The 24807-nt window shown below is 41.4% G+C and overlaps 1 protein-coding gene across 1 annotated transcript; it reads left to right on the top strand.

Annotated features, from left to right (window-relative positions):
• Positions 1 to 322: 322 nt before the first annotated feature.
• On the top strand, positions 323 to 24782 carry LOC309346011 (uncharacterized protein). The gene is made up of 28 exons (XM_081869635.1): positions 323 to 346; positions 1449 to 1481; positions 2459 to 2485; positions 4062 to 4079; positions 5586 to 5612; positions 6950 to 6970; positions 8844 to 8867; positions 10244 to 10267; positions 11255 to 11284; positions 13153 to 13179; positions 13961 to 13987; positions 14765 to 14815; positions 14901 to 15050; positions 15304 to 15336; positions 15422 to 15454; positions 16115 to 16147; positions 17275 to 17307; positions 17570 to 17602; positions 17688 to 17720; positions 19549 to 19581; positions 19667 to 19699; positions 20417 to 20449; positions 20535 to 20564; positions 20763 to 20792; positions 20878 to 20907; positions 20992 to 21024; positions 23006 to 23046; positions 24537 to 24782. The coding sequence occupies exons 7-27, from the start codon at positions 8844 to 8846 to the stop codon at positions 23012 to 23014; spliced, it is 762 nt and encodes a 253-aa protein (XP_081725761.1). The 5' UTR covers positions 323 to 346; positions 1449 to 1481; positions 2459 to 2485; positions 4062 to 4079; positions 5586 to 5612; positions 6950 to 6970; the 3' UTR covers positions 23015 to 23046; positions 24537 to 24782.
• The last annotated feature ends 25 nt before the right edge of the window (positions 24783 to 24807 follow it).

The raw sequence follows: 24807 nt of genomic DNA, 5'->3' as shown, positions 1-24807 counted from the left end.
TGGATGACTTGCAGCCTTCCTTAGATTTGGCCACCGCTCCTGGAGCTGTGTGCAAATGGAATTTTTTTTGGGGGGTGGCCGACACTTTTTTCAAGGGGGAAGGGGGAGAAAATAATGCACCTCAGACATATTTTCAGAAAATGCATCTTCTGATATATTCTGTCGCAGTTCTATGACCTAAACTTGAAACTAAAAAGCCCATTGTGTGCTTAAGAATCAGTGTGTGCTAATGGGTCTGGGTACCTAGGCAGGTTCTTTTCTCATACTGAAACAAACAAGATCAAAGAACATTTGCATTTTTTCTCCCCTTTTGTAGAGTTCTTCGAAGCAGTCAAGCCCAGGACTGGTAAAATACATTTTGTTCAATTAAGGTTGTCATTTCTGTATCAAGCTGGCACTAAGATTGTGGTCCCCTTGATTCTAATTCAACTCCCATGCTTAGAATTGTGCTCTAACAATGCAGTCCTATGCATAACCTCAGAAGCAAAGCTGTCTGCACACTGTACCTTTAAAGCCCATTCAAAGCACCTTCTTTTCATCAAGGAATTCTGAGCACTGTACTTTGTTAAGGCCTTGCTGGGAATTGCATTTCTGTGAACGGCAAACTATGGTGTGTTGAGTGTGCTTTAAAGGTATAGTTTCCACACAGCTTAAGTCCCATTGTTTTCAGTGGAGCTTATACTCAGGTCAGTGTCCATAGGATTCTAGGCTAAACATATGTCCCAATGCACAATCCTGCGCATGCCTATTCAGATGTAAGACCCGTTGAATTCAATGGACCTTGTTCCCAGGAAACTGAGTACAGGATATCACCCACAGAGCATCAAAGGAAAGCCGCAAGAGGGAAGTATGAGGACTAGGGGTCTATTTTGGGGGAAGAGATGGAGTAGGTACACGCATAAAAGACCCACGGGTACAACCCAACAATAATTTGTGATGAATCCCCATTGAAAAAGCTCTATATACGAATAGCTAAGAGTCCTTTGGTTTCAACGGGTCTTAGTTGTGACTTCCTTTTTGCTGGGCTGTGGAATTAACTGTTTTAATGATTGTCACAGTTTTGTGCTATTGTTCTTGCAAGGGTGCGATTTTGGGAAGGGTTCTTGGAACAAACATGAAGAAATGCATTTACATCTGGGATCTACCTGACCCCAGGACCCTTCCGCTGACATTGTAAATGGGCTAACTGACCCCCTGCCCTCGCCTCTGCATTCACTTGCTAGGTGAATGTGGAACCATGTGATATTCATGTGGAAATTGGTGCTGTGAACCAACGCTGTCTGGCCAGTTCAAGTGTTGGATTTGTACACATATAGCGCTCACGAGAGCTCTGACCATTGAGCCAACTGGCTCCTTTCAGGAGGAGCCTGATTTCAGCTTCTTCTTTTGCTGGAGCTGGACAAGAAGATCCAGTCTCTTTGAATAACTGATGTCCCTTTCCCTTCTAGCTTGCAGGAATATTTGGAGGCAGCAGAAAACAAGTAAGTATATGGAAGCAGCTTTTTACTCTCTTTGGCTATTTTGTATAATCTCAGTATCTAGTGAAACAGGGGTTAGCTGAAGATGGAACATAAGTGTACACAAACCATTGCTTTTTACTCGGGGGCCTGCTTAAACATTCAGCGGGATCAAGGCCACAGGCATTAATTGCATTTGTGCAATTAATATCATGTCTTAGAATCATAGAATTGTAGAGCTGGAAGAGACCCCTAGGATCATCCAATCCCCTAAAATGCTGTCCCATACGGGGATTAAACTTGCAACCTTGGCACTTTCAGCACCACGCTCTAACCAGCTCAGCTATCCGGTCTTGTTTGGGACTACGTCCCTCAGATGCTCAGGCAATTCTTGCTGGGGATATGTGTTTATGAGCCTGAGATTCTGTGCCATTTATCACATGGAAGCCAACAGGAATGAATAATGTCTATTTTATTTTGGTTTTGGCTCTGACCACGGGTGGCAATGAGTGACAGAAGTCTCATTTCTCTCAATTGTGAAAGGTGTAATTTTTGGAGGGGAAAGTGCGCATATAAACATGTTGAAATGTATAAAGATTACATCGGGCTAATAAGGGCTAAACATTTAAATGAAGCATAATGGGATAGGACTTTTGGCTTGAACTGACTACATGTAGCCTTCCTTAGAAGTGCAGGCTGCTACTAAACTGTGTGAAGATGCCAACTTGATATAGAGTAGGGAGATAAATTTACAAAGTGGGCTTCTTTTTCAAGGGGGAAATGATAAATCTCAAAAAAATATAATAATCTCATGATACCCCCCGCCTGCCGAAGGAACTCTGTCTCAGCTCTGCGACCTAAACAGGTTTAATTGGAAGTAATAAGCCCATTTGATTACAAAAAAATAAATGTGTGTTTAAGGGTCTGTGCACCTATGCAGTTTCTTTTCCCATGTGGACACAAACCAGATCAAATAATATTTTTATTTTTATTTTTTGTAGAGTTCGTCAAACAGAAACCAAGGATGGGTAAAATAACTTTTGTTTTCCTGAGGCTGTGATTTCTGTGTCAAAATGCCACTGAGATCCTAGTTCCCTTGAGTCTGATGCTGCTCCAAAGGCATGTGTGCTTAGAACCATGCTCTAACAATGCTGTCCTATGCATATCTCCTTGGAATTAAGTCCTACTGTGTTCAGCAGGGCTTATTCCCAGGTAAGCATCTATAGGATTGCATCCTTAATATATGAATTGCTGCACAATCCTATGCATGGGTGCCTACACAGACAAAAGGCTGCGTACACAACATATATTTAAAGCACGTTCAAACCACATCTTTCCCTGTCAAAGAATCCTGGGAATTGTAGCTATGTGCGGAGTAAAGTTTTGTTCCCTGGACTCTTTAGTGGGGAACATGTGCTTTAAATGGTTGGTGTTCAATGGGACAGCTATAGAATTTCACCCTCAGAGCATCAATGGAAAACCTCAAGAGAAAAGCGTAAAGGCTAGTGGTCTGTAGAGGGGAAGAGATGTGATAGGGACAGGCAAGAAAGACCCAGAGTGCACATACATAATGAGAAGTAGTGGATACAATGCATCACAAGAAATAAAAGGTACAATGCTTCATGAAGAGCTCCCCTTGTAAAAAAGGCAAAATGTGAGCTTCCTATCTCTTAAGATCTAAACTGATTTCCATGGGACTTAGCTATGACTTCTTTCGGATGGATTTAACTTGCCTTAACTGCTTTGATGATTAGGTGTTAGGTGTTCCACCCGTCCTATAAGACTTCCCCTCTTTGCCCAATGGTAGGGCTGGCCCTGACTATTATGTGGTGTAGTGGTTAAGAGTGGTAGACTTGTAATCTGGGGAACCGGGTTCGTGCCTCTGCTCCTCCACATGCAGCTGCTGGGTGACCTTGGGCTAGTCACACTTCTTTGACGTCTCTCAGCCCCACTCACCTCACAGAGTGTTTGTTGTTGAGGAGGAAGGGAAAGGAGAATGTTAGCCGCTTTGAGACTCCTTTGGGTAGTGATAAAGCGGGATATCAAATCCAAACTCCTCCTCCTCCTCCTCCTCTTCTTCTATTGAATACAAAGTGGGAAAGCTGCACAGATGAAGACAGGATAGGGAGGCAGGGGTGCCAACTTGAATAAAATATTGTGGGGGGGCAGGTAAACCCCGCCCCACATAATCACATGATGCAGTGCACAGAAATCATTTGAATGGGAAAGCCCATCAACTTTGTAGGGCCCCGGCCCCTTCAAATATTTTATGGTGGGGAACAAAGCCCCCACAGCCTGTAGGAGTTGGCTCCCAGGGTGTGGTGTGGGTGCTTTCCTGCCCAAGTGGTTCAGGATATATGAAACCCCAAAGCGAGAAAGGCAGGGGTGGGGGAGTTGCAAGGAAAAAGTGAAGGCAGCAAATAGATGAGAATCCCCCTTTTCCTTGGAAGAAGTTGCCATAGAGGTTCCAAAATGCATGGTTGTGTGAGGAATTTCCCATCTATATGCCACTTACTGTTACAAATAAATTGTGAAGCGGTTTACGAAAACACACACAAAAAAGCCTTTTTGAATAATCTATGTCTCTCCCCCCCCCCCTTCTAGTGGCAAGATTTTACACCAGTAAGTATACAGAAGGGTCTTTTTTCTCTGGGTGTTTCCTATCACCTCGATATCTAATATTGAAACGGGTTAGCTGAATGGAAAGGTGAAGTTGAGTATTGGGCCAAATTACTAACATGTCACAACTTGAAGGAAGAAACTGCAAAACATGTCACATGTAAGCTGTTCTGGTTAGAAGATTATGATGAACGTTACTAAATGTATTACCACCCATCACCAGCCAGTCCCCGAATTAAAAATTCATAACTTAAAAGCAATTAAGCTACAGTATAGAATGAGTCCTGAAAGCATACATCTCACGGGTCAAAGGCCGAGACGAAGGGATGCATGATTAATCTTAACATACGTGAACATTAAGAGGAAAGCTTTGTCCCCATTTGGCTTTGGAATAGGACATTCCTGGACCAAAGCAGACTGGGATTTTTTTTTTCCTTGGTTGGTTGAAGGTGAAGAGAGAAGAAAACTATGTTCTTTGCTCTTCAATTAGGATGTTGTTCATCATGCCACAAGCTGTAATATAAAATCAGCATCATAAATGAATTAGGCAGGATTCTTTGAGAAACAGAGAGTTAAATTGGAATGATCCTCTAACTTGGGAATTGGCAGACTTTAGGCAGGAGCTTCCTGCAGCCAATCAGAAGCCACACTTCGGTTTCCGAATGTTTTGAAAGTCGAACAGACTTCCAAGGTACGACTGTAATTCCACATCTCAGAATTTGTTCTGAGCAGTAGTGGTCTGTGCAGAGAGGCAAGGGTACCGTATTTTTTGCTCTATAAGACGCACCAGACCACAAGACGCACCTAGTTTTTGGAATAGGAAAACAAGAAAAAAAATATTCTGAATCTCAGAAGCCAGAGTAGCAAGAGGGATCGCTGCGCAGTGAAAGCAGCAATCCCTCTTGCTGTTCTGGCTTCTGGGATAGCTGCGCAGCCTGCATTCGCACCATAAGACGCACACACATTTCCCCTTACTTTTTAGGAGGGAAAAAGTGAGTCTTATAGAGCAAAAAATACGGTACTTACCTGACCTCTTATTGCCAGTGTACTTGCACCTTACTTGGAGACTGCAAGGGAGAGGGGAGAACTGTGTGATGCAAACAAACCAGCTGAGCAAACCTGGAGCTCCTGCCAACCTCCCTGCCACCTCAACCCTCTCCCTCCTGGTAAGACACAGCAATGCCATTGGCAGGAGGTCGGGTAAGCACTGTTCTGCCTCCACTTCTGGCTCCTCCTGGTTCTGAGTATAACTGCGCTCACCATCCTTCCACTCACAAATCCATCCCTGCCTCCCCGCCCCCCATCCCAGCTTCAGGTTTATTCATTTCAGCAGTTTAAGCCAAGTGACTGTGATAAGTCTCATTTTTTTCTGGTTGTGAAACTGTATGTTTTGGAGGAGAAAGTGTGCACATGCAGGGGGAAATGTGCAAAGGTTGTATCAGTTTAATTTCTCATGCAGAAGCCAATAGGAAAAAAATAACATCTATCCCCCCCCCTTCCTTCTTGTAGTTTGGTTGGTTCGGCAGAAGAAAACAGGTATGACAGGTTTCGTTTCTTTGATTGTATTCTCTTCTCCTTGTCCTTTCTTTGGGCCAGCACCTTGAATATTCATATTCCATATTCATGCACATGGACACACACAGAGAATTATTGTGTCCTTTCTTTCCCTCTTCAATTATTGGATCTAAGCATGTATAATCCTGGGTACAATGCCTTGTGCTAAGGTTGCTACTTACATATCACAAAAAAAATGATACAGACCTGCATAATTTATTTGTAGAGTTGGAAATTAGAGATCATTTCTCTAATTTATTTGTAGAGATCATTTATTTGTAGAGTTGGAAATTAGAGATCACAATCTTGGGGAAGATTGTGGCCAGGTGGCCTGTGTGTCTGCTCAGTCTGATGTCTGTGGGCTACTTCAAAATATCTGCTTTCCCTTTTAGCAGTACTTTTTCTTTAAACTGGACTGGACTGGTTTGAGAGTCCCTCAAACAGAAGATTGAAAGGCAACAACACAGCAAAAATACAAATTCTGTAGTTTTAAAAGACACTGTATGCAACATATTGCCACTACACTGGTACCTCGGGTTACATATGCTTCAGGTTACACATGCTTCAGGTTACAGACTCCGCTAACCCTGAAATAGTGCTTCAGGTTAAGAACTTTGCTTCAGGATGAGAACAGAAATTGTGCTCTGACGGCGCAGCGGCAGCAGGAGGCCCCATTAGCTAAAGTGGTGCTTCAAATTAAGAACAGTTTCAGGTTAAGTACGGACCTTCTGAACGAATTAAGTACTTAACCTGAGGTACCACTGTATATAGGTCGAGTTAATTGTGCCCCCCCCTTTTAAAACAAAACCCCCCTGAAACTGTAATTTTGGAAGGTAAAAGAGCACATACTATAGAGAATACGCAAAGATCGTATCAGGCTAGTAACAGGCGAAACAATAAAATAAATACAATAGGGTGAGATTGAAGTTGATGGACTTACTTTTGTAGGCCTTCCTTAGATGCTAAATTAGAGTTGTGTGCAGATGGCCTCTTAACACTTGATAAAGTGTATGCAGAAAATTCTGCAAAATGGCCTACTTTTCTGAGCTTGGGTGGGTGAGAAAAAAAATAAATCTCAAAAATGTTCTTGGAAAAAGAATCTTCTGAGGAATCCTGGCTCAGCTCTATGACTGAAACATAATAAGCTCTTTTAATTTTATTGGGGGTTGCTTCCAATAACTAAGAGTGTGCTCAAAGATCTGTACACTTAAACAGTTTCATCTTTGATGTGGAGAGCAACAATATCAATTAACCTCTTTCTTTCTTTCTTTCTTTCTTTCTTTCTTTCTTTCTTTCTTTCTTTCTTTCTTTTTTTGTAGACTGACGACAGCCCAAATTGGGTAAAATGTTTTGTTTTTATTTTTTTTAAAAAATGTACCTAGCATTGTAATTTCTGCATTAAGTTGACACTTATATCCCAGTCCCCTTGATTTCAATGCAGCTCCCAAGTTATATGTGCTTATAGGTAAAAGGTAAAGTTAAAGGATCCCTGGATAGTTAGGTCCAGTCAAAGGCGACTATGGGGTTGCGGCGCTCATCTCACTTTCAAGCCGAAGGACCTGGCGTTTGTCCACAGACAGCTTTCTGGGTCATGTGGCCAGCATGACTAAACCGCTTCTGGTGCAATGGAACACCGTGATGGAAACCAGAGCGCATGGAAACACCACTTACCTTCTTGCCACAGCAGTACCTATTTATCTACTTGCACTGGCGTGCTTTCGAACTGCTAGGTTGGCAGGAGCTGGGACAGAGCAACGGGAGCTCACTCCATTGCGGAGATTCGAACCAATTGCACTCTAACAATGGAATCCTACGTATTCCCTCTCAGGATGCATATGCAATAAATAGATAAATAAAGTAAGCCCCACTGAGTTCAATGTAACTTAGTCCAAAAAGACATTGGGTGTAGAATTTTACCTTCGGAGTGTCCCAGAAGAACATTTTCTAGGCTAGTGGTCTGTTGACAGATGAGACAGGCACAGAATATGCACCTATACCTTAAGAAAGAGTGGGCACAACACAATGATGTGTGACAAATTCCCATTTAAAAAGCCATAAGAGAGAAACCTGGGCTGTGTACACATTGCCATTTACTCTGGCTTGATTGTACCCCTGCTGCTGGTTTTTGACATTAGCCACACACCCCTATCTGTCCTGTAGCTTCTTGAGATTTGACGCACCTCCTCTCAAACCAGCTTCTATCCAATTTGAAAATGGCAGCCACATGCCTTTTGCACCTAAGCTGGGATGTTTAGATTTGGGGGCAGCTGTTGTGAATGCACAGATGACAGCTTCGTGAATAGGAGTGAGGTAGTGGGCTTAAAGCAGCAGGGATGCCAAACAAAGAACGTGCATTGGGTGAAGACATCCCGGCCTCCTCTTTAGCATGTACAGCAACGTGCTAATGTGACTTGAAACACAGTGGGTTGGTGAGAATAACCTTGTTGCATTTTAAGTCGCTAACATGTACAAAGCAGGAGTTGTTACTTCCTTCTCTGGTGGGTCATGGTGCTATTTGTTTTCACGATTGCCACAGTTTAAAGCTCATTGTTATTCTTGCAGGGCTGCTTGGGGAGAGTTTTCGAGACAGACATGGGGTCTCCCTGACCCCCAACACGCTTCTGCTGAAATTGTAAATGGGGGAACTGACCCCTGCCTTCCTCCAGGGATGTCCTAGGAGGGGCACCTTGCTAGCTCAGTGTGTGGAAGCATGCAATACTTACGTGGGAATGGGTGCTGTGCACAACATATACGGCTGATTCCACACATGTAGCTTCCTTGATATATTTATCCTTAGAGCTAACTGGCAGCTTTGGAGATGGAGAGGCTAAACTGAGGTTCTCCTTTCTCATATTGTTGAAGATCCCACCTGGCTTGCAGGTGTGCATTGCAGCCCTCGCTGTACGAGCTGCTGGATCGGGGCCTTAGGCAGGGCTTGCTATAGACATTTTCCTGGCTAAGGCAGAGCACCAGATGTGTGTCTCTCCCTCCTCTACCAACAATTTCTACCTTTTCGTGACACCCAAGACCTGACGTCTGAAGTGGCTACCTCTCTTTGCCTAAAGTTATGAATGGCCTGGCTGTAGAACACAGAGAGAAGGTGGGTGGGGCAGGTCCCCAAGCTGCATTTTTGGTTCTGGATGTGAGTTTACCATCTTAACCCCATGTTTGGAATCTCTCCTCTTTGAATAACCTACATTCTTTCCCTTCCAGATGAAAAGATTATTCCAGATGCCGGTAAGTAAATGGAAAGGATTTTCTTCTCTGGTTGTTTCATATAATCTTAGTGCCCAATACTGAGACGTGTTAAGCGGAATGAAAAGTTGTAAAGACAACTACTGGGCTAAGATATATATACTGTATATATTTAAAGTCTGGTATATCAGGCAGCATGTCAAGACCTGAAGTGAGATGACCAGGATCCAAATCTGAGCCACAGTACTCCCTACATGACTTCTCTCTTAGTCTGGTCTACCTTAGAGGGTTGAAGCAACGAACCCCCTTCATTGAAGAAAAGTGAGATAAAAATGTAATATGAGTGAATATAAACCATGTGGCGATCACACAGGGTCCCCGGACGTTTCACCATCTATTGATCCCTGTGCCACCACTTTATTTCTCACTGCCACCACCCAGGCCCTACCTGGTACAATACTGAGTCCAGTCAGGGTTAAATTGGAACATAAACTTCTGTTTATTTATTGCAGTTTAACAAGTGTGTGGTTTCATAAATGGTATCAGTCAATTACAATCATAGGGTGCCTATCCAGACCTATAACTTCCGTTACCTGCTCTCACTCACTTAACCACCTCTCAGATATTTACTTGTCTTCCTAGCTCCTAACTGTTCCTGACTCAGCCTATTTCACTACACTAACTCAACTTACCCACAGGCTCTATCCCAATTCACTCCCACTCCAACCAACCACCCAATTCCCAACGAACTCCTCTTTCGCCCCTCCCAGAGCTGGTTTTATAGTCCCTCTGACTCCACATGCTGCCCCCCCCCCGGGTTCTGATTGGGTAACTTGTTTAACTATTTCACCTCCAGCACTCTCATATGATCATGTCACAAACCACCCCTTATCTCTCTTCCCACCGCCGGCCCTGGGGCAGTTTATACATTCGGTGGAATCAAATAGGGCTGTCCCACTTCAGGCTACAAGTGGTGGGTGGAGGAGTTTACATCTGAATGCTCCTCTAACTCAGACATGGCTTTGCTTCCGCTAGAATCCCAAGACCCACCAAATAGAACTAGGTGCAAAAGACACAGATTTAGAGTTAAGTAATTCCAAACCCAGGAATTTGTTCTGAGAAGTAGGGCTCAGCTATTGTACATAGATGTTAAAAAACTTGGAGACCACTGTGAAATCCTGAAATGTCCCATTGTATAATGGAATTCCTCAGTAATTCCTCAGTGTTGCCTTCTGGGATATGTTATCTACGTTGGAGTAGGATGGCTGAAATACAGTACCCCTAATCCCTAAAGACCCTCTATCTAGAAGGTAACCATATTTAGTGATAACAAAACCTACCAAGGGATCCAGAAGGATGTCTTGTTCGCACTTACAAAGTTAAGAAACTCTGAATAATTTATTCCTTTTTCCTTATAGATGGAGCTCGTAGAAAGAGTGAAAGTAAGTACAGTATATGGAAAATGCTTTCTATATTAACAGATTCATATAATTTCAGTGTCTCATCCTGAGCCAACGGTTTGAGTAACGGAGTGTGTGTGTGTGTGTGTGTGTGTGTGTGTGTAAAGATTGGTACTGGACTGAATTTGAGCCAGTGTGATATATAGAATGACAGAACTGGAGTAGTGAAACCTTGATTTAAATCTCTGATTAGCCATGTATGTACCCATGTAAACTTTTGGGTCAAAGATAAAATACTCAGAAATACCGGTAACCTATTTTCGGCATTGTATTTGTCCTATAACACAGCTGATCAAAAACCACAACAAAAACTAACAATGGCAGACACAAATCATGCAAGCATACATACGTCAAATTATTTATGCATTTTGTAACTTAAAATTAATGCTAAGATCCACTGAGTTCAATGAGACTGATTCTCAGGTTTGCATGTATAAAATTTTTACCTAAATCTGTAAAAGTTAAGAATTTCTAGCAACCTACTGAAATTAAACCAGTCATTCCAATACATAAATATGGCTGTGCTGGCTGAGGCTGATGGGAGTTGTAGTTCAACAGGTCTTAATGTTACCACAGTGGGAAAGGGGTAGCACACAAGACCCCCATGTCTCCAACACAGCCAGACAGATGTTTCCTGCCTAAGCAAAATTCCTGGGTAGAGTTATTCAACCATGGGTGGTGTTCTCAGAAAATATGACAGGTCTATTTCTTGTCATTGAGGGCCCATCCACAGTTTCATTTGTCCCATGATTTCAAGTGATTTCAAGTCACAAATTTGAGAGGTGGCTGTTTGTTGTTTTTGTTCCGCCGCTTTCCCTGGGGAAACCTCCTGCTGAATCGGAAGAAACAGAATCCACAGAAAACCCAATGGGCCCTGAAATAATGGGCACCTTTCTGCTACCTTAGGAATCATTTTAATGAAGTGCTACTTAAAGTAACTCCTACTGCCCCCCCCTTTTTATTTTATAGGAAGCGTTTTCTAGAAAGAATTCTCAAAATGTAAGTACTGCCGGGGGGGGGGGGGGAGGAGGATGTTCGCAATTTTGCTATTCCAAAGGCAAGCAAGGAATGTGAAGAGCCTTCCAGTTCTCTTCTTAAGTTTGCAGCTAGAGCAATTCCACAGCTTTTTGTCCCAGAGAATGAAAAGGTCACATACCGCCACGGTCACCGGATGTGTTGGATTTGTCAGGTTGACTTTGATACTCCTGGGCATGGTCAATGAATTGGCTGTGGGCAAAGGAATTGGGCATTTGTGTCTTTCTAAAACAACAGAGGGAATCGGTTTGCCAAAGATGCTGCGGTTGAAACATTCAAACACACCGGGGATCAAAAATCTGTTTGATTTTAGTTCACGGTAATTGGAAATGTACATGCAGCTGTCGAATCAAATTCTTTGAGAAAAGGTATTGGATCTCACATAACAAGTGGGCAGAAGGTACACAGTTTTTCCAGCCATCCTCTGGAAAAACTGCCAGACTTGTTTAGATGTTATAGTGTTTATGTTGCAGTACAATCTTTGTATAAAAGACTGGTGATTGCTGACAAGGTACTGTATATGGCAACATTGGCACATTTCCCCCTAGAATAATAGGTGCTGGTACTCACCACAAAGTTGTTACGGTATGTGTCACACTTTTTAACAACAACAAAAATAGGTACCATTGAGTACCCCCTGAAAAAAAGGCACTGGGCAAAATGATAGCAAGGGGAGGCAAGGTACTATACCAGTCTGTGATACAAATATTGTACTGCAACAATACTGTCTGAACCCAAATAAATCACAATCAATTAGTATTTTAAAAAATATAGGAAGGCAATATGTGGTTAAAATGTTTGCGACCAGTATTGTTTGGATTTTGCAGAGTATCTGAGAGAACAAATGGTACCAATTCAGGGGGGAAATGGCTATAAAAGCGTTGGTGAGGAACTCAGGTTTACCAGTGCACAATGGGTAAAATAACCCCATTTAATGAAAGCAATGATGAAGAAAATTATTTAAATTATTTATTACCTGCCCTCCAGCCCAAGGTCCTAGGGCAGGTCCCAGCAATTGAAAAAAAATGTTAAAAACAATTTAAAACAAATTACAATTATAATGATAGAGTGGGTCCCAAAAATATAGATCTCAAGTGTCCAAGACAAGGGTAGAATGAAGTGTCTCCAGGATTCTTCAGGAACTGCTTAGTGAAGGCACCAGATGCACCTCTGTGGGGAGGGAATTTCAGAACTTAGGGGCTGCTATGGTCTGAGAATGCCTTTTCTCACCCACCTCCACTGAGCTTCTGAAGGTGATGAAACTACCAAGAGGTTTCTCTCTGCAGAACTTAATACTTGAGAGGGACTGTAAGGAAGAAGGTGTTCTTTCAGATATTTGGGGCCCAAGTTCTTTCGAGCATTAAACACTAGTGTGAGACCTTCGTTTGGGGCTGGGAACAAACTGGCAACCAATGCAAATGTCGTACAATGAAACCCCAGCCAGCAATCTGGCTTCATTTTGAACCAATTGAAGTCGTCTTCAAAAGCAGCCCCACCTAGAGCACATCACAACAGTCCAGGCTGGAAGTTAACAGAGTACATAGCACAGTGGGCCAAATGGGGCCAGAGCTGGGGAACCAGCTGAAACTGGAGAAGGCAATCCTAGCCAATGAGGCCACCTGAGCCTCCGGTGAGAGCGTTGGATACAGGAGAACCTCCAAGCTATGGACTTGCTGCTTCTAGGAGAGTGCAACCTTGTTCAGAACAGCCCATCTCTCCACCTCCTGGATTTGAGAACTCAGGACACAGAATACCTCCATCTTTTCATAATAGCTCTCTTAAGGAACTGAAGTAATTAACTCTTCATTTGTTTCTTATCTTTTTCTTTCAAGAATAACCGCTATCAATGGCCGTTCCAGGTGGGTAGCTTCTTTGTTTATTACTTTTCTTATGACCAATTCACATGTACGATATGTACACTGTTAGGGACAAAACCTTGGACTTCTTTTTTTTTTTTTTAAATCCTATGCATGAGAAGATCATTCAAGAGGCCACCACTGCCTTATACTGAGTCAGATCATGTGCACCTACAATATGCCTGCAAATTCAATCTGCTGCCTTGAAAAGGGGTGAAAATACAAACATAGCTGTTTTTAGATTCCCCTATTATAGTGCCTATTATAGTGAATTATAGCACCTATTATAGCACCTATTACAGTGGTACCTCGGGTTACATACGCTTCAGGTTACATATGCTTCAGGTTACAGACTCCGCTAACCCAGAAATAGTGCTTCAGGTTAAGAACTTTGCTTCAGGATGAGAACAGAAATCGTGCTCCAACGGTGCGGTAGCAGCAGGAGGCCCCATTAGCTAAAGTGGTGCTTCAGGTTAAGAACAGTTTCAGGTTAAGTACGGACCCCTGGAACGAATTAAGTTCTTAACCTGAGGTCCCACTGTATAGTGAATGGGGAAAAGTTGGGCCTTGCTTTTAACTGACTGTATTTGGTCCTGATCCCAAGTTGAATTATAAAGACGCTGAAACAGATCAAGCTGCTTCCCAAAGATACAAGGCATATCTTGTGGCTGACACACGTGCCTAATGCCTATATAAGCCTGGACTTCTGCCATGCTTTTTTTAAAAAATCAAACAAACGTTTATTAGAAAACTAACAAAACTTTTTAAATTACTGTTTCTGTAGAGTAATGCTGGTTCTTACCAACAACAGGTGAGTATGACAAATTTGGTTAGCCTCCTTGTTTCATATCCTGTGGTAGCTAAGTGAGCTACCATATATATAAGTCATAGAGCCACAGAGCTGCACATGATCCAAAGAGTTGAAAAGCTATTTCCATGTGCCTAAGAGGCCTTTGGACTTGTTAGGCAGCAATCCATCACTTCCTCATTCCTCAGGATGTTTCATTTTTGGAGTAAAAACTGTGTTATATGGCAAAGGAATCCAGCCTTGAAGCAGGGGGAATCCAAATTTCTTTGGGTGCTTATATTTAGACTGGGCTTGCCTAAAGTATTTATTTGGAATAACATGCTCCAATTGACTCTATTAAGCAGGTATGCCCCCTACTTTCTGGTACATGTCAGTGGCAACCCCTCACTTTACAAACTCTTGCATGATACCCGTGTTCTTCACAGAACTCATCATTTAAAAAAGCGGTTGTTGCATCATTTTTTTTTAATCAAGACTTTATTATAAAGCTAAAATAAAGATCCAGTAAGGAATATGAAATAAAGGAAAATGAAAAAGTACAAAAAACAGGGTTCACAGAGACTACACAGTGAATCTGAAATAGTACAAAACAAATGTTATGAACACCAAGTATAGCCGTATTTCATTGGGACTTGCCTTCCGCATGTTTGGCTTATCATGTAAGTAACAAATGGCAGACAAATGGAGGTAAAATCCATAGGTTTAGCTGCACCCTTAATTTAAACACCAGTTTCTCAGAAATGAAAATAATGCAAACAGTTCCTTCCTTTTCTTCTTCAGCCTCCCCAACAACCTCAGCAGAATCCAGGAGCAGCCGTATATTTATATGCTGTGAGTATTAATTTACTACCAACAGGATTTCACATCATTTGGGTTGTTTTTGAAATGTAAGCATTTCCCACCCTTTCTCATTTAGCCCGCTCCTCCACCACCAAATCAAGGAAATGGACAGCCTGTGAGTATTAGTTTCTTAGAACAAAATTTTAAGTCTTTTAATTTTATATGCAAGCATTTACTTTCCTTTCTCTTTCAGGGTCCTCAGCCATATCCAGGATATGGACTGCCTGTGAGTATTAGGCCACTTCGAGGCTTGGATGGGGCTCACTCACAAACTAGCAAATTCAGGTTGCACAGTTAAAAGCTGATTTGAAGCCCTTGTACAACATTCCTTCCTCCACCCCTCTGCAAATTCGACTGTTTGCAATAAGGAAAGTAACAGGAAAAGTGTGGGATGACACTAGCTTCACACACTATTTTATAACCTCCCAGCAGACAAACCATAACAAATGCCCAACAAACATTCCTTCCTTCTCTTTCAGCCTCCACCACCATATGGACCATATGGACCACCTGTGAGTATCAGTTTCCTAGAAACAAGATTCTGCATCATTTGAATTGTGTTTGAAATGGAAGCATTTTTTTCTTTTTCTCTTCCAGCCTCCTCCTCCACCCAGTGGAAATGATCAACCTGTGAGTATTAATTTCCTACAAGCAGGCTTCTTTATATTTTGCCCTCTGTTGCTATAGCACAACAAATCCACTTTATAAAAGAATTTGAGGCTATGTCCATGCTTCCATTGATCATACATTCACTGCATTTCCAGTACTGGTTTTTTTAATTCTATATTCACATGACAATATATTAAATGCATGGGCACCCTGCAATTTGTTGTGAAATATTACCGTTTGATGCATTGTTTCTCAAACGAGTTTCAGGATCATTGGATTAAGCCATTCCTATGAAACTAAGCCATGCTCATGTCAACAGCTAGATGGAAAGTGCTGTGAAATGCTTTAAGGTGGTAATGTGAACACACCCTGACTCTTTGTAGTTTGGAAAGTGAAATGCAAGGAAGAAATAAATGATAAATGGGAAGATGAAAAAAGGGGGGGGGGAAGCAAACCAGGATAAATGCAAGATGAATGCTGATTATCATTTAACTGCCCTACGGACAAATCAGAACAAATGCTCAATAAAGGCCAGGCACCGTTCGCAAAAGCTTTGAAGAAGCAAATCAGGATGAACACTCAATAAACAAGTAATCTGGAGAAGCACTTGATTTCCTACAAAAAGTATTTTATATTTGTATAGGTTTAGAATGCAAATGTTTTCTTCCTTCTTTCTTTCAGTCTTCGGTATCATTTGGAATATATGGACAACCTGTGAGTATTATTTACCTTTGTTTAGTCGTTTAGTCGTGTCCGACTCTTCGTGACCCCATGGACCAGAGCACGCCAGGCACTTCTGTCTTCCACTGTCTCCCGCAGTTTGGTCAGACTCATGTTTGTAGCTTCGAGAACACTGTCCAACCATTTCGTCCTCTGTCGTCCCCTTCTCCTTGTGCCCTCAATCTTTCCCAACATCAGGGTCTTTTCCAGGGAGTCTTCTCTTCTCATGAGGTGGCCAAAGTATTGGAGCCTCAGCTTCACGATCTGTCCTTCCAGTGAGCACTCAGGGCTGATTTCCTTCAAAATGGATAGGTTTGATCTTCTTGTAGTCCATGGGATTCTTAAGAGTCTCCTCCAGCACCATAATTCAAAAGCATCAATTCTTCAGCGATCAGCCTTCTTGATGGTCCAGCTCTCACTTCCATACATCACTACTGGGAAAACCATAGCTTTTACTATACGGACCTTTGTTGATAAGGTGATGTCTCTACTTTTTAAGATGTTGTCTAGATTTGCCATTGCCTTTCTCCCAAGGAGCAAGCATCTTTTAATTTCGTGACTGCTGCCACCATCTGCTGTGATCATGGAGCCCAAGAAAGTAATATCTCTCACTGCCTCCATTTCGTCCCCTTCTATTTGCCAGGAGGTGATGGGACCAGTGGCCATGATCTTCGTTTTTTTGATGTTGAGCTTCAGACCATATTTTGCGCTCTCCTCTTTCACCCTCATTAAAAGGTTCTTTAATTCCTCCTCACTTTCGGCCATCAAGGTTGTGTCATCTGCATATCTGAGGTTGTTGATATTTCTTCCGGCGATCTTAATTCCGGCTTGGGATTCATCCAGCCCAGCCTTTCGCATGATGAATTTTGCATATAAGTTAAATAAGCAGGGGCACAATATACAGCCTTGCCATACTCCTTTCCCAATTTTGAACCAAATTATTTACTTACCAACATGCATTGTTTTTGAAATAGAAACATTTCCTCCCCTTTCTCTTTTAGCCTCCTCCCCCACCAAATCAAGGAAATGGACAGCCTGTGAATATTAGTTTCTTAGAAAAAGATTTTAAGTTTTTTTAAATTGTATTGGAATGCAAGCATTTTCTTCCCTTTCTCTTTCAGGGTCCTCAGCCATATCCAGGATATGGACAGCCTGTAAGTAATAGGCTACTTCCAAACTGATGCTATTTTTGAATGGGGTTCAGTCACATACCGACAAGTTCAGGATGAACAATTAAATTGATTTGATGCCCTTGCACAACATTCCTTCCTCCACCCCTCTGCAAATTTGACTGTTTGCAATAAGGAAAGTAACAGGAAAAGTGTGGGATGACACTAGCTTGACACACTATTTTATAACCTCCCAGCAAACAAACCATAACAAATGCCCAACAAACATTCCTTCCTTCTCTTTCAGCCTCCACCACCATATGGACCATATGGACCACCTGTGAGTATCAATTTCCTAGAAACAAGATTCTGCATCATTTGAATTGTGTTTGAAATGGAAGCATTTTTTTCTTTTTCTCTTCCAGCTTCCTCCTCCACCCAGTGGAAATGATCAACCTGTGAGTATTCATTTCCTACAAGCAGGAGTCTACATGTTTTGCCCAATAAACAACTGATGTTGTTTTCCAACCTCCCCACGAATTTTCTGCAAATGGTTCAGGCTGAATGTTAAATAAGGAGGCTGGCTGCAACCTTAACTTCTTACAAATCAGTTTTGCAATCATTCCCATCCCCTTCTCTTTCTCCTCTTCTGTATTAGGGTGCCTCTGGAGTGTCAGCATTTTACAGGAGGGATTCAGGCACATAGCAGAACTTTAGTTTAGAGCAATTAAAGTAGATTAAAGGCATCTGTTGCTATAGCACAACAAATCCACTTTATAAAAGAATTTGAGGCTGTGGCCATACTTTTGTTTATCATACATTCACTTCATTTCCAGTGCTGGTTTTTTATTGCATATTCACATGACATTATATTAAATGCAAGGGCACCCTGTAATTTGAAATGTGAAATACAGTGGAACTTTGGGTGTTGAATGTAATCCATTCTGGAAGACCATTTGACTTCCGAAATATTCGACAACTGAGGCACAATGGGCGGTCTGCAATTTCAATGGAGAAAATTGAGAACGCACCTCGGAAGCCATTTGTTAACGGAAGCAATTACCTCCGGGTTTTCAGCGTTCGAAAACCGAAACATTTGGCTTCAGAGACACTTAAAAACTGAGGTTCCTCTGTATTACCATTTGATGTATTGTTTCTCAAACCAGTTTCAGGACAATTGGATTAAGCAATTCCTATGACACTAAGCTATGCTCATGTCATCAGCTAGATGGAAAGTGCTGTGAAATGCTTTCAGGTGGTAATGTGAACACATCTTGACTCTTTGTGGTTTGGAAAGTGAAATGCAATGAAAAAATTATTAATGGGAAGATGGGGGGGGCAAGCAAATTGGGATGAATGCAGGACAAATGCTCATTATCATTTAATTGCCCTACAGACAAATCAGAACAAATGCTCAATAAAGGCCAGACACAGTTCGCAAAAGCTTTGAAGAAGCAAATCAGGATGAACATTCAATAAATAAGTCATCTGGAGGAGTACTTGATTTCCAACAAAAAAATATTTTGTATTTGTGTATTGTTTTGGAATGTAAACGTTTCCTTCCTTCTTTGTTTCAGTCTTCCGTATCAGTAGGAATATATGGACCACAAGTGAGTATTATTTTCCTACCAGTGTGATTCTACATCATTTGCATGTGGTACTCTGGTTATGAACTTAATTCATTCCGGAAGTCCGTTCTTAAACTGAAACCGTTCTTATCCTGAGGTGCGTTTTTGCTAATGGGGTCTCCCGCTGCATGTGCGCCTGGGGCAAAGTTCACAACCAGGAGCAGCTACTTCTGGGTTAGCGGCCTTCGTAACCCGAAGCATTCGTAACCAGAGGTACCACTGTACAAGAATTTCCTTCCCCTTCTCTTTCAGGATCCTCAGCCATATCCAGGATACGGACCGCCTGTAAGTATTAGGCTACTTCCAGACCAATGCTAAATGGGGTTCACTCACATACTGACAAGTTCAGGTGGCACAAATTGATTTGATGCCCTTGCAGAGGAATCTTTCCCCCACTGCTGTGCAAACTGGACTTTTTGCAATAAGGAAAGTAATAGGAAAAGTGTGGGGTGACACTTGCTGGACCCAATGTTTTATTACCTATCCGAAAACAAATCAGAATGAATGCCCTATAAATATTTCTTTCCCTTTATCTTTCAGCCTTCACCAGCTGGTGAAAATCAGCAACCTGTGAGTATTAATTTCCCTACAAACAGGAATTTACGGCTTCTGTATTGTTCTGAAAGGCAAATATTTCCTCCCCCCCCCCCTCTTTCAGCCTCCCTCGCCATATGGAGGATATGGACCACCTGTGAGTATCAATTTCCTAGAAACAGGATTCTGCATGATTTGCATTGTTTTTGAAATGGAATCATTTTCTTCCTTTTCTCTTCCAGCCTCCTCCTCCACCCAGTGGAAATGATCAACCTGTGAGTATTCATTTCCTACAAGCAGAATTCTACATGTTTTGCCCAATAAGCAACTGATGTTGTTTTCCAACCTCCCCATGACTTTTCTGCAAATGGTTCAGGTTGAATGCCACATAAGGAGGCTGGCTGCAACCTTAACTTCTTACAAATCAGATTGGCAAGCATTCCCATTCCCTTCTCTTTCACCTCTTGTGAAAGGTGCCTCTGGACTGTCAGTAGTTTACAGGAGGGGAGGGATTCAGGCATGTAGTGGAATTTTAGCTCAGAGTAATTAATGTACATTAAAGGCCTCTTTTTCTATAGCACAACAAATCCACTTTATGAAAGAATTTGAGGCTGAGTCCACACTTCCTTTTATCATACATACATTCACTTCATTACCAGTGCTGGTTTTTTTAATTCCATATTCACATGACATTATATTAAATGCATGGGCACCCTGTAATTTGTTGTGAAATATTGCCGTTTGATGCAATGTTTCTCAAACAAGTTTCAGGATCATTGGATTAAGCCATTATCATTTAACTGCCCTAGGGACAAATCAGAACAAATGCTCAATAAAGGCCAGGCAAAGTTTGCAAAGGCTTTGAAGAAGCAAATCAGGATGAACACTCAATAAACAAGTAATCTGAAGAAGCACTTGATTTCCTACAAAAAGTATTTTATATTTCTGTATTGTTTTGGAACGCAAACGTTCCCTCCCTTCGTTTATTTCAGACTTCGGTATCAGCTGGAATAAATGCACCACCTGTGAGTATCAATTTCCTAGAAACAGGATTTTACATCATTCAACTTGTTTTTGAAATAAAAGCATTTCCTTCCTTTTCTCTTTCAGCCTCCACCACCTCCTGGTGGAAGTCAACCTGTAAGTATCAATTTCTTACAAACAGTATTCTAAATATTTTGCAGTGTTTTGAAATAAAAGCATTTCCTTCCTTTTCTCTTTCAGCCTCTGCCACCTCCTGGTGGAAGTCAACCTGTAAGTATCAATTTCTTACAAACAGTATTCTAAATATTTTGCAGTGTTTTGAAATAAAAGCATTTTCTTCCTTTTCTCTTTCAGCCTCCACCACCTCCTGGTGGAAGTCAACCTGTGAGTATCAATTTCCTACAAACAGGATTTTTGCGTCTCTTGCATTGCTTTGAAATAGAAACATTTATTTCCTTTTTCCTTTCAGCCTCCTCCACCACCTGCCGGAAGTCCATCTGTGAGTATTAATTTCCTACAAACAGGATCCTACATCTCTTGCATTGCATTGAAATAGAACCATTTCCTTCCTTTTCTCTTTCAGCCTCCTCCTCCACCTTTTGAAAGTCAGGAACCTGTGAGTATTAATTTCCTAGAAGCAGTATTTTGCATCCTGGTTGAGCAGTCCAATGAGGAAGGGGGAATCTGTTCTGGTAGTACCAGCAAATCCTGAGCCCTCCAGTCTTGCCCCAGTCAGCACAGCTAGAGCTCAGAACAATTTCTGTTATTAGGCACTGTACTAAAATGTACATAAGTTAATTTAATCATTTTTATACTTCTTATTGGCTACCACTTATATATTTAATTTTTAAATTCCTGCATATATAGGTGAAAGAAATATATCATGTTCAGACTTCAATCGTTTTTTGCATTTAGTGATTGGTCAGGAATTATATCCTCTATGTTTGGTCTTCTTACTCAGGAAAAGAAGTATACCAACTTTAGGGTTGTGTTATGTCTTGCCTCTTTCAGAGTTCTTCAGGGTCTCTGTTCCCCCCACAGAACATTCTTAGTAATACAATGCAATGCTTCTTGTCAGTTTTAAGAATGCCTCCTATGAATAAGCAATGGCAGAAACGAAGCAGAATCGTTTTAATTAATTTCAACCATTAATTAATGTGTTTTCATTGCTTAGAAACACGTTAGACATAAATGGGAGTGCATTCTTTTCATTATTCATCATTTCCGAAACGAAAGCTTTTCTTTTCCTTCACCCTCTTATTTAGCGTTGAAGTATAGTAATACAGAGAAAAGCTCAGTGCAATGCACATTTATAGCTTTCAGCGAACAGCCATTGTAACTTTCCAGAGAACACAAAGTTAAATTTCAGAAGTACAAATTCAGTTTTTTACTGGGAGAGAAACTTTCCTTTCCAACTGCAAGGACTGTGCAGCCAACAAAGAGATACAAGTGATTTGGATGTGGCTCAGTTACCCCTTAGGTGAGCTGGCAGGTGCAGCTATTAACAGCATAAGCTGGAAGACTGGATGCTCATGGTTCAAGTAGCCCTGTGAGTATGAGCATAATAACATCAACTTGGGATAGTAGTAGTTTATTGAGATTAATTGTGGCACACTGGTTAGAGTCACTCCACTTTAGCAAATGCAGCCCCCTTGATATTTGTTAGAAGGGGCCCAGCCCCTTTCTGTGTTGAGGGGGCCCAGCACGTGTGTGGGTGTGTGGCAGCTTCAGTGCTCAGCTCCTCCAGATGTCACACACGTGATGCACCCCAGACCCCCCTAAAACTTGGGGGCAACCTGGCGCCTCTGTTATCTTCAGTTGGCAGTTACATATGAGGCATTAAGGTGAAGGGGATATGGGAAATATAGCCACATGACAATGAAATGCAAAAAAGAACAGTCTGCAATGATTCAGTATAAAACCTGATGAACAAAATGGTCATTCACAGCAGCTGTAATTGTGAACACAATCACCCCCGCTCTGCTGTGGGGCAGGAAGTTATTAATATTACATCTGCAGTGGTTACGGAAAAGAAGTGTTTTGGAGTACAAAATAAGGTTTTGTGTTTTGAAAGACCCGTCTGTTTCAAGCTCTCTTTAAATCTTTATGAATTAAAGCTTGAAATAGATGGATATTTCGAAATGATCTTGTAATCTACGCAAATACTTTGACTTTTTAAAAGCAAACTTCCCCTTCAAACTGAAGCACCTGGTGAAAGATTCCTGACACCCACTCAAAAAAGAAACAGCAGATTCTCCTCAGATCTAGTTGTTTCTTATTATAATGTGTACTTTCCCTGTTTCACAACATGCTTACGGTATATGTCCATGCCCTTATTGCGCTATCCATTCCTCCTCAAAAGCCTAGCTTGAGTATTTCCTATACCTTTTCAGGATGCAATCATTTGTAGGATCCACTTGCTGTCCTCATTAGCCTCTTAATCTTTTCAAGTGCATTCTAAAATAGTGACTTAATGATGCACCCTCACCCACTCCTTCTAGCAATTACATGATGATTTTCCCCCCGTGAGTTCAAGCGCATCAGCGTTCTTGTTTTGCATTTGGTCTGAGATGGTTGCCTGCATTTTGTTTTTCCAGGCACCATAAACCTGACCATTCAACCTGGGAAATACACTCAGGTGAGTACAGAGGATGCTGCCTTTGCACCAAGAGAGACTAAACTATGCTAGTTTGTCCAAAGACGTTCGTATATGGGTTACCTTGGGGTGTGGGTATATAGGACTATTGGCAATGAATGTAAGAAGTGGAATGCAAAATGTGAAATACCAGCTGCTTAATATAGATGGCTTTTTGCAATATGCATGTTTCAAAACTTGAGTTGAAGAATAATCTTTTAGTTCAGAGCATCAGTTCTCGGTGCCATTTTAAAATGATCCCATACTTCAGATAGCTGTAGCTCCAAAGAGCAAATAGAAACCATAGATTTGTTGTTAGCCATACTTTGTTCTCTGTACCAGAAGTTTCTATCAAGCATTTAAGCATGAATCCTAAATGCTACCTGGTGGGTTATACTGTTGTGAACCTAATAAGAAAACCTCCACCTATAGTAGCATATTCTCTTGCCTGTATTTCCTTGTAACTTTTTAAATATTGTATTTTTTGTTGTGGTAACCCACCCAGGGACTTCATGGTGAAGGGTGGGCAAGAAATTAATGGAAATAATATTATTACACATATCCATCTCCTCTTGGGTCAGGCTTGATATCAAGATGACAGCCTGCTGATCCTGAATTTTTACTGCATGTCTATAGGTGCTGTAGGGCTTAAACATTGTGCAGAGCAATGTTTTAACACACAGAGGGAAATATTTATACGTATAAGAGTAACACTAGTTAATTTACCCCCACAAACCTGAATAGATAATGATATAAAAAGCATAAGCAAAGTTATATTTCTGAATCTTGTCAAGACACAATGTATATCTGATTCCCAGCTACTGACTTCCACAGGAATTATTGACAAAGAAGAAGTGTGGATTTGGGGATCATTTGTTTTATCCATTAATTTTTTTAAAAAATAAGTTCTGGTCCCAGAGACCAGAATTAGGGAGAGGGAAACACGAGGATGATTTTTCTACCTAAGGTGGGTATCGTAGGGTACTTTAAACCTTGAACTGGGGAGCAATTCCATTTGCTCTGTCTCAGGCAACAAAAAATATATGCACAAAACCAGCCTGCTATTCCTGCTATGTCCAGCCTCCCTAAATATTTATATGCATCTTACAACACATATGCCCATGTCTCTTCAGATATGTGAAAAAATGTAACTTGGAAATGTAGATAAGTCTGTTTCAAAAGAAGAGCTATGCAGGTAAAGTGCAGTGCAATCCTGTATCTTGTTTCCTCAGAAGAAATTCCTGCCATGTTCATCGAGTCGCATTCCCTAGTCAGGATGTTGAGGAATTAAGCCTGAGTCTCTGTGAAATAAAAGCATCTTATTCATCCCGTAGGCTCCAAATGTTTAGTGCAGCTGCCTCACCTGTTATGTTAACACTTGATGTGGTGTTCTTGTGCTGGAGTCATTAACTAGCAAAAAAGGTGAAATTTATGTATGCACGTATAGGAAATACCCAACCCTTTTTCACTCGTTTTTTTATTACTGTTTTCAGATTGACAAGCTGGATCCGCTGAGAACAATCTTCAGTGCCGGCCGCTACGCTTTCCTTCTACAAATTTCACAACTTTATTACCAATCAGGTTTCATAATGTGAACCGCAACTTCCTTTTAACCGGGGTCTGCTAACTGTAGTTCTTTCTGTTGATTTTGGGTGCCTTTACTGTAACCCAGGGTAAGGGAGGACTCGTGAACACTGGTTGCTTTGCCGTAAAATAAAAAATATGTTATTACATCACAACACTTTGCCTTTTTAATTGTATTGC

Source organism: Podarcis erhardii, assembly GCF_964252035.2.
Source record: "Podarcis erhardii genome assembly, chromosome: 7".
Classification (NCBI taxonomy): Eukaryota; Metazoa; Chordata; class Lepidosauria; order Squamata; family Lacertidae; genus Podarcis; species Podarcis erhardii.
This window is presented reverse-complemented; position numbering and strand designations above follow the sequence as displayed.